This window comes from Rhincodon typus, chromosome 7 (genome assembly GCF_021869965.1).
Source record: "Rhincodon typus isolate 14 chromosome 7, sRhiTyp1.1, whole genome shotgun sequence".
In the NCBI taxonomy this organism is placed as follows: domain Eukaryota; kingdom Metazoa; phylum Chordata; class Chondrichthyes; order Orectolobiformes; family Rhincodontidae; genus Rhincodon; species Rhincodon typus.
The window spans coordinates 59,298,317-59,314,395 of record NC_063338.1 but is presented as its reverse complement, the minus strand read 5'-3'; the positions used below and the strand labels follow the sequence as shown (position 1 = coordinate 59,314,395).

Sequence of the window (16,079 nt, the reverse complement as noted above, 5' to 3'; positions counted from 1 at the left end):
TAAAGGTCCTTAGAGCTCCCTAGAAGGGTAATGGAATAAGATGTTTACACTTTTGGGTTGATAACAGCAAATGTAAACAAATTAAGCCTATAGTTTTGTTTTAAGTTCAGTTCAGAAAATACCAGAGTTTTAGTTGAGAAGAATGAAGAGTACAATTCAGATACACATTCCAGTTTCTCTCCAATCAGAGCTCAGTTGAGAAAAGAATAGATTGTCTCCCAGCAGGAGTCAGTTCAGTTCAGAGCAAACCAGTCACTGCAATAGCTTGTGAGGTTCCCTAAGCCAGGAGGATTTGGGTTAGAAATCTTCAGCTTGCTAGACTTGGAAAGTTTAGTCCATCAAAACTGTTAAATGTTCATGCCATCATACAAAGAAGGGAATCATAAAATAGTCTTTATTGTTCAAGAAAGAGAAAGTGGAAGCAGTCAGTTAGGTAGAAACATACAGGGCAGAATCTTCTCAGACACTGAATAATATTGGCAATGGCGAAACGGTTGAAAAGAAATTGTAAGATCGGAAAATAAGATTCTTATGGTGAGAAAAAAATGTTAATTTTCTACCTGAGGTTTTAACAGTGAGAGGGGAATCTCACTAATTAGTAGCAAGGGGCCTATTTGTATGCATTTCCATCTCAATTCTACTTATTGTTGCCTTACTTATATGCAATTTGCCATTCTCCCATGCAGCAGGAAAATGAAACCCATCTTCAGGAAATCAATATTCTGTTCAACAATGGTCCTAGTGGATGCATGGACAGCATTGTAGCCTTGTTCAGTATCAGTCTGAGGGTTGGCCTGTGGGGTCATTAGCCATATCTGCTTTATCACCTATGCATCAGCCTTGGAGATTGTACAGGAGAGCAAACATTCACCGTATGTAACTGTCAGTGACAGTTCTCTGGAGGGAGTGCACCCACAAGAATTGCTGACACTGATCACATACGAGCAGGACATTGAATAAGTGAAAACCCTTCTTGTTTAGGAATCTGGTTGGATGATGCCAGGTAGTCTGCGCACCATTTGCATCCGGTCGATGGCAGAAATATTGAGGGAGCCAGTGGTAATGTTGAGAATGATGAAGAAGCCAGAGCAGTATTGAGATAAGGCAGAAAGAGCCAAAGGAATCTGATAGCAGCTAGATTTGGGGCGAATTACTTTGTATAAACGTATGTGAATAATCATAACTATGAGCCAATTATAATACAGAGGTGTTCCTGCTCTCACAGAAACACTTGCTTTACATCTTTTAAATGTTTTCCATTAATCATAAGTTAATTTGTTCCTGTTGGCCCAATCACTTCCTGTTCAGTAACCTGGCTATGTCAGGTGTTTTAATTTGAATTTAACAAAGAAGTCTGTAATTCAAAACTAGACTAATGGCCAGATTATGGGAGGTGATGGCCTAGTGGTATAATCGCTGGACTGTTAATCCAGAGACACAGATAGCATTCTGGGGACCCAGGTTGAAACCCATTGTGTCAACAGGGCTTAAACAACTTGTTTTCATTTCCTCTAAATGTCCTTGAAACTTGTATCACGAGCTGATTAGACTTCTGTTTGCAGACTTAAATCAATATTTTATGAATAATTAATAACTGACTCCAAATACTTTTACAACCTTGCTAATATGAATAATTATTTATTGTGTGCAGTAAAATTTCACCTTTCCAAGTGTTTGGTTTTAAAATTATTTTCATTTACCTTCATCTGCCATTTTAGTCCATTTATTCAGATGATCCAGAGTGCTTTGACTGCTACCAAACCCATTTGCACAAGCGACAGGTATGGGCATAAAAGTCAGAGAGAGAGAGCAAGGAGGCTGATAGATTTGTGTTTTAGCTTTAGGGTGTCCACTGATCTTCTGCTGAAGTTATGGCTGGTGATCGGGATAACCCGATACAAGTTTAGTGTTATAGTTGTTAGCATACAAGGGACATAAACATACGTAGTTCTTTGATTTAAAATGTCAAAAATGGAAGGGGAGAAGATTTCTATTCCACACTATCCATAGATGGTTTCTTTCAAAATATTAGCTCATTATAAACATTTTGTAACCAAAATAAGCAGCACTTTATACAAACACAAGCACAATAAACCATTTCTATTTTAGGTTTTGAGGATTACAATTAGCATATGGTATGAGTCATTATGTTCTTAGCAGCTACATTTGACTTGAGATTCTATTATAGTAAGCAGTTTGCTCAGTACAATGAAGTTCTATGCCCTGTATTAGGACGTCACATTATGTATTTTCATTGTGGCTAATCACAATCATTTATTTGTCCCAATCTCCATGTGATGGAAGAGCAAAATAAGGAAAATATTGTACTTTCACTTTCTCACAGAATAAGATAATGATTGGCAGGGTAGGCATTTTTAATCAACCTATCCAGTCACGTTATGACACAACTCTGGAGCAGATGGGACTTCTGGTCCAAAACTAGTGAAATCACCACAACACCACAACAGCCCTGATTGATAACGCACACTAGCTTTAAGCTTCTTTACTGTGAATATGCCATGATACATGCTGACTTTGATATGCAGAGACAATAAGTGGGAAGCTGGTTTGTTGTCATGTTGGCATGTATCCCACAATGAGATCTTAATCTTCATCGTGCCATTGCAATAAAATTATAAGTAAAAGTCACACATTTTCTGCAATGAAGATTTACAAAAAGTAAGTGCAAACTCTTATCAGTTCTTCACGCTAAATAAGAAACAGCAGTTTACTTTTCTAAATCATACTGATCAGGAGGATAAGCTATCTAACCCAATGAGAAGCTAACGGGCAAGGCAAGATGAGGTAGAAGATAATTCCCTGGCTGATTGAAGGAACAGCTTTCATCTTTCAAGGACAAAAAAGGTTAAAAAAAAGTTTGAGGGAACGATGAACAACATAAATGAAGAAACATGAAAAAAACTTCATTTTGTCATGACTATCAAGGATTAAAGAACTGAAAAATGCAGTTCGAAAGCAAATCTAGCATGCTATAGGCAGCTTTATTGTATTGGGTATTTTTAATTGTTATTGCACTTACCCTCATTGGTGTTTGTTTCCTTGCTGTCCAAGGACATTGCTTCCTCCAGTTCTCCTCTAACCTTACAATCCAGATTACTTAAAGAACTGTCTGAAGGACTTTGAGACTGCTGATTTGAAGCTGGAGAGAGTGAACCTCTACCTCTCAGTTCCTGTAAAATTGTAAAGGCAAAAACTGTCACACTAACAGTTATTTGGAAACATCTGTGGTTTTCCTCTTACACTTATCATTGAGTTCAACACCATTTATCAGCTGTCATTAAAATAGGCAGACAGAAAAGCACAGAGCATACCACATAAGTTTCAGAATGCAAATGTCTTACAGACAAGTTCCTTAGTACATGTTTCTGCTGATCAGTTACAGGTTTTTATAAAGCAGGAAGAATGACATCATTGAATAAACAATAGGTAGTGAGTGCTGTGTAGAAAGCAAAAGCCATTATTTCATTTATCATTCATAGTAAGCTAATTTAGTTAATTCAAAACTATAAATCGTAATTCATTGTCAAGGACCTTTCCAGAGTGTACTCCAACTGAATTCAGCTCTTCAAAAATGTTGTGCTGTTTTATATTTAACCTTGTGCCATGTCAGATGTGGAGCTTGCAAATAAACACAAAAGCGCACATTGTACAGTTTGAATTGAAATGTTGAAGCAGCCCGTTCCCAGTTGTTTTTATTAACTTACCCTGCTTAGCCTGAAAAACTGGCACACAGTTGTTAAAGGAAAGTTGTGTCTAACTAACTTGCTTGAGTTTTGTTGTGAGGTGATTGTTGTTTCAGTACAGTTGATGTGGTTTATATAGGACCCAAATGACATTTGATAAAGTGCCACATAACATACTTGTCAGCTAAGTTAAAGCCCATGGGGAGAAAGGACAGTATTAGCAAAGTTGTCTGAGTTGAGAGGAGTGGTGAGTGGCTGTTTTTCGGATGGGGTGTATACATATAGTGGTGTTCCCCAAGGATCAGTATCAGCACACTGCTTTTCATGATCACTTTTAATGACTTTGACTTGGGTCTACAAGGCCTAACTTCAAAATTTGCAGAGGAGGTATTGTGAACTATGAGGATGATGATGATAGACTTGAACATGACACAGATAGGTTGGTGAAAAGACGCATGGAAGATACACCTGGCTGGGAAGAACAAGGGAGAGGTGATAAGAGTATAATTCTAAACTAGCTTGGAGGTCAAAAGCAATCAAGTTATATTGAAACTTTGTGAAACTTTGGTTCAGTCTGAACTGAAATATTGTGTCCAAGTCTGGCAGGATAAGAAGATTTAGCAATGCTGCTGATAAGATTTACATGAAAAGCACTAGAAAATTCACTTATATCGATAGACTGGACTAATCTATCTTTAGAGAATACGAGATTAACAGGAGATTTGGTAGAAGTGTTTAAAAATTATGTGGGGTTCTAGACAGAGTCAATTAGAAAAACTATTCACCTTTGTCCAAGGATTGAGAAGCAGAGGACACAGTTTTAAACTGTTTGGCAAAAGAACTGAAGGTGATATATTTAAATAACTCAAGTGTTTGCCTGACAGCATGGTAGAAGCAGATTTAGTCATTGTTTTCAAAAGGAAATTAGATAAGCACCTGAAGGGGAAAAAAACTTGTAAGACTACTGGGAGTTGGCTCCAATTTGATGAACTGTTGGCCTCCTTCTTTCCTTAACTGTTCTATGCGCTTAATTTTACACTGGTGTAAGATTTCATTTCATCAGCTCACCCTGAAATCAGTTAACAGCCATCCAGTCATGCTAAATGGACCAAATGAGCACATACCATGAAGATAGAATTAGATTGACTGACTCCAGGGCCCACTTTTTGAAATAAATCAAAAGTGTACCTAACAGTTTGAATACAGTCAATTGTATTTAAGCTCAGTAAACCATAATGCCTGTATGCACAATGGAAATTACACTTTATCTCCCTATTCTACTTGCTACATGTTCTCTCTTGGGAGTGTCCTTATTTGGTATCCTATCCACATTGTATGGAGGTAGAAATGCAGAATACACCAAGACCACTCCTGGCCCGATACAAATGAAATTCTGGATCAACAGCAATTTTCTGAAGATGAAGATGAGGCCGATGATCAGAACATCTATCAGGTGGGTGTTCTAAGACAGCATGACAGAGTAAAGCATTATAGAACTCAACATGCCAGAAATAACATCATAGCCATCCCTTGCAGAATGAATGAGCTAGGTTTAGACTTCATTTAATTGATTTGATTATGTTGTTTATCTGGTGGACTGGTTAGCAAGGTTAAATTACATGGAATACAGGGAGAGCTATCTGTTTGGATGCAAAATTGACTTGAAGGTAGGCGACAGAGAATGGTGGTAGAGGTTTGTTTTTTGAACTGGAGGCCTGTGACCAGCAGTGTGCCACAAGGATTGGTGCTGGGTCCACTGCTTTTTGTCATTTACATAAATGATTTAGATGTGAATATAGAAGGTTTGTTTTTTAGTTTACAGATGCCACCATAATTGATAGTGTAGTGGACAGCAAAGAAGGTTACCTCAGAATACAAATGGATTTTGATCAGATGGGCAAATGGGCCAAGGAGTGGCAGATGGAGTTTAATTTAGATAAATATGAAGTGCTGCAATTTGTTGGGGCGAGTCAGGGCAGGACTTATACACTGAACAGTAAGGTCCTGGGGAATGTTGCCGAACAAGGAGACCTTGTGGTGCAGGTTCATAGGTCCTTGAAAGTGAAGTCACTTGTAGACAGGGTGGTGAAGAAGGTGTTTGGTACACTTGCCTTTATTGGTCAGTGCATTGAGTATAGAAGTTGAGATTTGATTCAATTTGATTTATTGTTGTCACATGCATCAAAGAACAATGAGAAATTTTGTTTTGCATGCAGTACAGGCATATCATAACATACATGGACACACAAGGACACACAGATCATAGAGTGATTGAATAGAGCAAACCATACAAAGTTACGATTGCACACAAGGTGTACAAAAGCAAGATCAGCATTAGATTTGAAGTTTGAGAGGTCCATTCAGCAGTCTAATAACAGCAGGGAAGAAGCTGTTCTTGAACCTGTTGGTACGTGTGTTTAAGCTTTTGTATCTTCTGGTGGGAGGGGTTGGTCATTTTGCAGCTGTACAGGATATTGGTTAGACCACTTTTGGAATACTATGTTCAACTCTGGTCTCCTTGCTATAGAAAAGATGTTGTGAAACTTAAAATGGCTAAGAAAAGATTTATGAGGATGTTGCCAGGGTTGGAGCGCTTGAGGTTTAGGGAGAGGTTTAATAGGCTGGGGCTATTTTCCCTAGCACGTCAAAGGCTGAGTTACAGAAGTTTATAAAATCATGAGTAATGTGGATAGGGTGAACAGCCAAGGTCATGTCCCCAGGGTAGGGGAGTCCAAAACTAGAGGGCATAGGCTTAAGGTAATAGAGAGGGTAAAGATTTACAAGTGACCTAAGGGGCAACTTTTTCACACAGAGGGTGGTGCGGGTATAGAATAAACTGCCAGAGGAGGTGGTGGAGGCTGATACAATTGCAACATTTGAAAGGATGGGTACATGAACAGGAAAGGTTTAAAGGGAAATGGACCAAATGCTGGCAAATGGGACTAAATTTATTTAGGATATCTGGTTGGAATGGACGAGTTGGATCGATGGGTTGTTTATGTGCTGTATGTCTCTTTAACTCTATGACTCTACGGTAAGCAGTCCCCGCTTAGAGCAAAGGATATGTGAACCTAGTTATTACTGCAGTCCTTGACCTTTAGTGTTTCTGAATAAATGTTGCATTATCCATGTGATTGTGTGCATGATATTTTCATGTGATCCCACTTCCAAATGTCCATGCATATCTTGGCCTCCATGACCATTAGGAAAAGAGCAGTAGATAGTGAGAGAATGCCCTAAATTTGCATGGCACGAAGATAAGATAGTTCTTAATGTGTCTGCCAGGATATGACATGTGAGAGATGGGTAGTGAAGTTCTTCAATATTGCCATCAAGTTGAGACAAATCCCGAGGAATCTACTTATGATCCTTCCATCATTGGTAACTCATTAATGGTTCAGAGTGTGCATATGCTGTTAAATTGCCTTGAAATGCTTGTTGAACCTATGAGTGGCATTGCTTTGTGCAGCTTTTCACGGTAAACCAGTACAACACGATGGAGATGGGCATCTTTCCATTGTACTGCTTCCAGCCTGTGTGCACTCCCTTGATAAAATGCTAAACAGAATGGAACTTTCCTGCCAGAAACGTGTGGAATCATCACTGATTCTGTACTCTCACTCCCAAGATGCATTTAAATGTGGAATGATATGATAGCAGGGCAGGCTCATGATAATGCCTGCACATTGCAGTTAGCCTCACTGAGGTACAGAATCTTGGCTACAGTCCTCACCATCACATTTCAAGGATCTGTGACATTTGAGGCTATCTGCAGTCAAGGAGTCAGTTGATATTAAGAAATGAGCAATGCTAGGCCATTACAACTTCTTTATCCTTGGGATATCTGAAAAGGCTCCTCATCTCTCACTTGGGTACAACTCAATCGGGACCAGCAAAAATGATATTACACATCATAAGACAATAAGGCGAAGGAGCAGAATTAACTCATTTGGCTCATCGAGTCTGCTCCGCCATTCAATCATTGTTAAACTCCATTCTCCTGTCTTCTCCCCATAACCTTTGATCTCTTTACTAATCAAGAATTTATCTAAATCTGTCTTAAATACACTCAATGCCTTGACATCTGCAGACCTGTGCGGCAACAAGTTCCACAGATTAACCATCATCTGGCTGAAGAAATTCCTCCTCATCTCAGTTTTAAAGGTTTGATTGACCCTTCACTCTGAGGCTGTCTCTCCTACTAGTGGAAACATCTTCTCAATGTCCACTCTACCCAGGTCTCTCGGTATTCTCTAAGTTTCAATCAAATTCTCCCTCATCCTTCTAAACACCATCAAATACAGAAACAGAGTACTCAACCACTCCTTATATGGCAAGCCCTTCAACCTGGGATCATTCTTGTGAACCTCCAAGGCCAGTACAACCTTCCTTTGATATGGTGCCCAAAACTTCTCAAAGTATTCCAAATGCAGTCTGACCAGAGCCTTATACAGGCTGAGCAGTATACCTTTGCTGTTGTATTCTAACCCTCTTGAAATGAATGCTACAGATGGCATTTTAATCAACAGCAATTTAGCTATTTAGAGAGACTTGATAAGCTTGAGTTGTTTTCTTTAGAGCAGAAAAAGCTGAGGTGGGACCTGATTGAGGTGTGTTCGATTAGGACGGGCAGGGACAGGATGGACAGAAAGAAGCTCTTCCCCATAATTAGAGGATCAATAAAGAAGGGTTATAATTTTAAGCTGGAGGACAAGAGATTTAGAAATGATCTGAGCAAAGCTTTTCACACAGAGTGCTGGCGGTCTGGAATGAACTGCCTCAGAGGGTAATAGAGGCAGAAAACTTCACAACCTTTAAAAATATGTAGATGAGTACCTGAAATGTCATAGCATTCAAAGACATAGACCAAGAGGCGAGGAATACTGCAGTGAGTAACTCACCTCCCGACTCCCCAGAACTTGTCCACCATTTATAAAGTACAAGTCAGGAGTGTGATGGAGTATTCTACGCTTGCCTGAATGAGTGCAGCTCCAACAAAACTCAAGAAGCTTCCAGGACAAATCTTGATTGGCACCAGATGCACAAGCATCTACTCCCTCCATTACCGACACTCAGTAGCACTATCTGCAAGATGAACTGCAGAAATTCACCAAAGATCTTTGACAGTCCCTTCTGAACCCATGATCACTTCCATCTAGAAGGACTAGGGCAGCAGATACATGGGAACATCACATGTAAGTTCCATTCCAAGCCACTCACCATCCTAATTTAGAAATATATTGCCATTCCCTCACTGTCATTGATGAAGGCAAGCATGCCATATGCATTCTTTACCACCTTATCCACTTGTGCTGCCACTTTCAAGGAGTTATTGACTTGCACCCAACAACCCTCTGTATATTAATGTTCCTAAGGGTCCTGCCATTTACTGTATATATTCGTCTTGCATTTGACCTCCAAAAATGCAGCACCTCTCACTTGTCTGGATTAAGCTCCAACTGCCGTTTTTCTGCTCAACAAGGAATCAAGACTGTCAATCAGATTGGCTCTCTGATGGGGAGCCTGTTGGGAAACAAATGAAATGCATGCTTACTAATGTTAAAACCATGTTGCTCCCAACAAGTTTTTCCATAGTTTCCCTTGCCTCACAAAATCTGTCCTTATATGCAACAAGGCCTGCACTTCCATTTAGCTAGTAATTAAGACAAACTGTAACTTACAACAGTAATCAGTGTCATTGCCACAAAAAAATCTCGCAGGGATCAAAAACAAGTTCCAATTACAGCAAAGTAATTTCACATCACGGAGATAAGATCACATGTAACAAGGGATTTCGCCTGCACTGGTGAATTAAAGAATCCAGACCAATTGAATACAAACCCTGCATTAATAACTCAGTAACTCAGTTGCCTGTCCTAAACACAAATCAAACAAATCTAATCTTAAAAAGAAACAATAGCTACTCTTTTTTCAAACTTCTTCCCTACTCCAATTAGTTGTGCTTCTATTAAAATTTTATTTGCAACTTAGGAAAAGGTGATTTTTTTTTGTCACAAAATCATGTATTGAGTTTCCCTCTTCAATAGATTGCTCCAGTGATGCCACTTCTGAGAGCATCTTGGAACAGCTCAGATTTCAGACTATTCCAAGTATTCTGATACTACCTGATCCTGGCTACCATTCCACCACATAGCAATAATAGTGAGGGAGACCCAAAAGAGAGGTTCAGTATGGATGAGAGAATAAATGATACTGCATAAGTAATTTTGCTGACATTTAATTGAGCATCATCACATGAATAGATGCAACAGAAGAAATATTCTTCTTTCTATCATTGTTCACATAAGACTAAATTTGTTCAACTTTTTCAATGGCAGGAACATTTGTAACAAAAATGGAAGAGTTTCATTCTCCTAGTCTTCACACTTTTGGTTCTGTTTTTCAAGTTTACCAAGACACAATTATAATCAGAAACAAAGCTTAGCTTTCTTTTCCTGATTGCAACAACAAAATTTCTAAAATCAACCACTGAAATAACTTGGTAAAAAAGAAATTACAAGAACTGTTTTTACATGTGCAGTGACAAATCAAAGAGATACAAAACTTGCACAGGATGTAGGACAAGTCCAAAATGAGACCCCCACATTAATACAGTCCTTTCTGCTATTACACGTGTTTTGTCAAACGCAAATTGGCTACAACGCAATTGATGAATAGGTGAACACTGTTTGTAAAACATGAACTTTCGCATACATGTGTTGGCTATTATGCAATTCCATCCCCAACACTTTAAGTGACAAGGTGTCCGGAGGAATACAAAGTTTATGCCATCAAGTCTCTGCGTCAACATCACATGTTCAGTTGGCTCACGTGCTTTGTTGTGAAGTGCTTTTTGAAAGGTACTCTGTAATTTTTGTTCTTTTTTTTGCAAATTTTGCTGTATTACCCATAAATATGGGAGGACAAAGTAACAAAAATGTTTACAAGAAGCATCCTGGTGATAAAATTGCAGGTGGTGAAAGTAAAAGAAAGTCTGTAACCCTTGAAGAGAAGCTAGATGTTATAAAGCATTTTGAACGTAATGAAAGAACATGTGATATTGTTCATGCAACAGAAATAAAGACGTTACGCACCATTAGAAACAATGCAAAAAAAAATTTAAAGCAAGCTGTATTGCTGGAACAAGCCTGACTGCTAGTAAATCTATGAGGTCACAGCCAAAGGAACTTGAAGAGATGGAACGGTTTCTAAGTGTGTAGATAGAAGATCAAATGAAAAAGCAATCTGGGGCAAGCTTTCTCACCATAAAAGAGAAAACCTTTTCAATTTATGAAGGCCTAAAGAAAAAAGGTGAAAATCATGCAGATATGCCCGCCTTTAGTGTTAGTAGTGGCTGGTTTGCTGGTTTTAAGAACTGCTATGCTTTTCATAATGTAAAGTTATGTGGTGAAGCTGCCAGTGCAGATAAGGAGCATACGATGACATTTCCTCCCATAGTGAAAAAAATTGATTGAGAAAGAAGGCTACATCTTAGATCAATTTTTCAATTTGAATGAGACAGGTTTATACTGGAAGTGAATGCCATCAAGAACCTACATTTCTAAGAATGAAACACATGCTCAAGGTGGCAAAGGATCGTATGACTGTGCTGTTGGCTGTCAATGCCAGTGGAGACTTGAAGATTAAGCCTGTGGTGGTGTACCATACTGCCAGCCCATGAGCCTTGAAAGGTTACCTTAAGTCTACTCTAGGTGTTTACTTTAGGTGAAGCCAAAGAGGGTGGATGACAGGGCAATTTTCTTCTGACCTTATTGTTGATGTTTTGGAAGATGTTTTCAGAAAGTATTGCAGGAAGACAATTTGGATTTCAAGATTCTCCTCATCCTGGCTAATGTGCCAAGCCATCCTCCCACCATTGCTGAGCTTTCTGAAAACATCAAAGTGCTATTTCTACCTCCAAATACAACCTCACTCTTTCAACCCATGGACCAGGGTGTAATAGCTGCTTTTAAAGCTAATTATTTACTGCACACATTTAAGAGTCTGATTGCAGCTACTGAGGGGGATAATAAGGACAGTGTTCTTCAATTTTGGAAGAGCTTTAACATCAAGAATGCTATTGACGTTGTGGTGGAAGCCTAGGGTGATGTCAGTAAGGACTGCTTGCATGAAGTTTGGTGGAAGCTTCACCCAGATTTTATTCATGCTTTACAGGCTTTGAACTGTCAGAGGAGCTCCCAAGAATCAAAGAACATCATGTTGCTCTTGCAAAGCACGTTGGATTTGAAGAAGCGGAGAATGAGGATGTTGAAGAGCTGCTTGAGTCCCACTGTGAAGACTCCTTTACAGCTGATCTACAACAACTTGTTGCTGAGGGAGAAATGGAAGTTGGAGATGAAGAAGAAGTCTAGGATGCAGCACCATGAGAGCTTTCCACATCTCTTTTGTCTTCTATCCTGAGGGAGGTTGAAAAGCAGTTGCAGCTCTTAGAAGACAATGATTGCAATGCAGAGCACAACAAGAAAGCAGTTCTGGGACAGTTGGACAAAGTCCCAGAGCTAGCTGCCATCTGCCAGAGCTAACGGCCTTCAGCTCTCAAAAGAGAATTGCTGGCTCTCACAGCATCCTCTGTCTTAGAGGAAGCACCATCTAAATACCAACGGTACCAATGGCACAACTAGTTAATATTCCTGGCAGAAGAATCAATGGAGAAGCACAGAACATTTCAGAAGACAAGTAACCTGGGGTAATTTCGAGAGACTAAATTCTATCTTTTTTTTGTATAAGCAGGCTTTGTATTTATTGGAACAGCATACCATTAGAATCTTGCTTTATTTGGGAGTAGATGGGAGTTAGAAGGGATTTGTTTGGTTTGTTAATAGTTTAGTTAATTTGTTCACAGTTAGGGTTAGGTAAATAAATTGTTACTTGTTGATTTTTAAAGTGAGTGTCAGGGATTTATTTTATTTAATCACTAGATTTTGTTTTATTCTTTAACAGGATGAAGGCATCACTGGTTAGGCAGCAGTTATTGCCCATCCCTGATTCCCCAGAGGGCAGTTCAGAGTCAACCACATTGATGTGGGTCTGGAGTCACATGTAGGCCAGACCAGGTAAGGATGACAGTTTCCTTCCCTAAATGACATTAGTGAACCAGATGAGATTTTCCTGACAATCAACAATGGATTCATAGTCATCATTAGATTCTTAATTCCAAATATTTTTATTGAATTCAAATTCCACCATCTACCACAGCGGGATTTGAACCTGGGTCCCCAGAATATTATTTAGGTCTCTGGATTAACAGTCCAGCAATAATACCACTAGGCCATCGCCTCCCCAAAGGGAGTTGCTGAAAAGTGGCACCATTTTGCACACTCCTTTTACAGATTATGGGGCGAGGTCCTCCTCTTTGGGTGTGTCGGTTTTAGTTCTCAGAGGGGAATCAACCTCCACTTTATAACAATACCATATGCTATTGTACAATGGGTCTCCCTATAGAGTCCCACTATGAAAACATCTCTACAGCTGATCTACAACAACTTGTTGCTGAGGGGGAAATGGAAGCTGGAGGTGAAGATGATGAAATCCAGGATGTAGCACCATGAGAGCTTTCCACTTCTCTTTTGTCTTTTGTCCCCCTGAGGGAAGTTGAGAAACAGACTCAGTTCTTAGAAGACAATGATTTCAATGCAGAACGCAGCAGGATAGCAATTCGTGGAACAAGGCACCCTATGAACAGCTTCTTTATTAAGAAAAATGCCAAAGCAGCAAAAACTAGACGTCTTTCTTAAGCCAACCCCCAAGAAACAGTAAGAAGGCAATGAATCATAGCCAACCACTTCTGAATTAACTATTTTTCACCCTAAACCTGCAACCACAACTACATGTGAAGGTGATGTTGATGACCCTCAGCCCCTGACTTAAGCATTCAGCAATCTCAAAACCATCCTCCTCCCCCATCAAGTAATCTTCAATTTTTTTCAAGGTAAAGTGTTAAATTTACTGTATTATTTCATTATTAGATATGAATTTAACATTTATTTAAACTGTGCTATCCTTTGTGTTAGGCTAACTACTATATTTTGAGTACTGTAATATTTTTGGTGCTCTGCTCCAACCCTATTTTTTCTATAAGCCCTGTTATTTTTATTATGCGATTTTCTATAGTGCGAGGTCGCACAAGAGCGCAACTATCGCGTTACAGCAGAAAGGACTGTAGTATAACTTTAGCATTGATGTGAAGTACAAAGCCTTCAATTGCTTTGCTCAACAGCACACAACTTTCTCTCTGATTCACACTCTCTAAGTTCTTCCTGTAGCTTATAGGCTTCTGCCTCAGACTTTTGTCACTCCAATTCTAAATTTCTGTACATTTTATGCCAGGCAAATAGCCTGGGAGTCAATCAGAATGGATGCTGCTCTGGGTGACAGAGTAGAAACGTATTCCCACATTGTGGTTCACAACTCTAGTCTCTATTGGTCCTGAACTATCAATGTTCATCTGCTGAATGTTAGTACCTTCCATGGTGCTGAACATTGTCTATCATCAAGATCAAGTTGTTCCCCAATGGGACATACTCTGCGGCTGGCTTCTGTTTCCAACCCCTTAAGTTTATGAGAGTGGAGGCTTGCCACACAATGTGCAATATTTCACAGTGCAATAGAAAAGCCAAAAGGAATTTCACTGTGCCTTTGTCTGCCTCCATTGTTAGTTTCATTGTCATGGGCCAGCAGGAGCAAAGTGACTTGTATTTAGCAGACGAGCCAAATAATGAAGTTCTAATTGTACCAATGATAAATTTGCCAAGTAAGTACTTGGTTCTTAAGTTACCAATATTACAGAATATGCATTGCCATGCCTGAGCTTCAATTTTAGCATCAGCACTCTCAGGTCACTTGTTTAAAATTATAACCTTCAGTGGCAGTCATTGGCACCCTCAGCTGCTGAGATATCAAGTCATCAAATCAATGCCAAAACATTTGCAGAGTGCAGCAAATGTCATGTGACCAAACCTTCGAGAATAGGAATAGATTTAGCAACACTACTTCACAATGATGCTAAAGTTATAGCATGACTTACACTTAGAGGAACCTGCAATGAGTGGTCATATAGTTTTAGACCTGATAGATATGTTACATCTAAATATTGCTGTGAAGTTGGGTAGAGCACTTGTGGATTGGGAGGCAGGAAGTTAGAATTAGGTGTTTGTAAAATGCCAGGGGAAAAGCATTGCATGGTCCCTTTAAAAGATCATGTGTTTTTTCTATGCTTAGAGATTTAAAATGGATGCCTGTGAGCAGCAGCTTGAAAGTTTGGAAGCACACAGAGAGCACCTGAATTGAAACATTTGTATTGAAAGGCCATGTAGTTAGCAGGCTAAGCGGCAGTTTTTACCAAGACAATAAGCTTTTGAATTTAGCCAATCATTTTGAACCAGGCACTTAGATACCAAAAACTTATTAAATTTAAATCTGATGGTTTTGACAACCTAGGAAAAATCCTTTTGTAAGAAATATTGGAATGTCATCAAGGGAATAAAAGGGGGCAGTTAGACAAAGCCCCAGAGCTAACTGCCACCTGCCAGAACTAATGGTCTTCAGCTCTCAAAAGAGAATTGCTGGCTGTCACAGCCTTCTCTATGCCTTAGAGAAAGCAGCATTTAAATACCAATGGTACCAATGGCACAACTAGTTAATATTCCTGACAGAAGAATCAACAGAGAAGGTACAAAACATTTCAGAAGACGTGTAACCTGGTTGTACTTTTGAGAGACTAAATTCTATATTTTTATATAAGTGGGCCTTATATTTATTGGAACAGCATACCATTAAAATCTTGCCATATTTAGGAAGAATTCAGAGTTAGAAGGGATTTATTTGGCTTATTAATAGTTCAGTTAATTTGTACACTGTTAGAAATAGATAAATAAATTGCTATTTGTTGAGTTTTAACGTGAGTGTCAGGCATTTATTTTATTTAACAACATGAAGTTACTGAAAAGCAGGTTACACCACTTTGCACACGCCTTTTACAGATTATGGGGCGAGATTCTCCTCTTTGGGTGTTTCGTTTTTAGTTCTCAGAGAGGGATCGACCTCTGCTTTATAACAATACAATATGCTATTTTACAATAGGTCACCTTTTGGTTGACTTGCCAGCAGCAAAGATCCTTAATGGTAAGTTAACAGCCAATTAGTTTGCCACCAGTCTGATAACTTGCCTTCCAGCCAGATGGAAGATGTAGCTAGTTTTCTAATAGGCAAATGAGTTTAGCTGACCTCAGAGATCGTAGGAACTGCAGATGCTGAAGAATCCGAGATAACAAGGTTTAGAGCTGGATGAACACAGCAGGCCAAGCAGCATCAGAGGAGCAGGAAGGCTGACGTTTCGGGCCTAGACCCTTCTTCAGA

General features: G+C 39.3%; 1 protein-coding gene across 1 annotated transcript in view; it reads right to left on the bottom strand.

Moving 5' to 3' along the window:
• The window catches only part of xirp2b (xin actin binding repeat containing 2b), a 92,532-nt gene that overhangs the window by 48,756 nt on the left and 27,697 nt on the right, over positions 1-16,079 (bottom strand). The window contains exon 2 of the mRNA XM_048599221.1: positions 3,041-3,191. Within this exon, the coding sequence (XP_048455178.1) occupies positions 3,041-3,191 (151 nt within the window). The remainder of the gene's footprint in view (positions 1-3,040; positions 3,192-16,079) is intronic.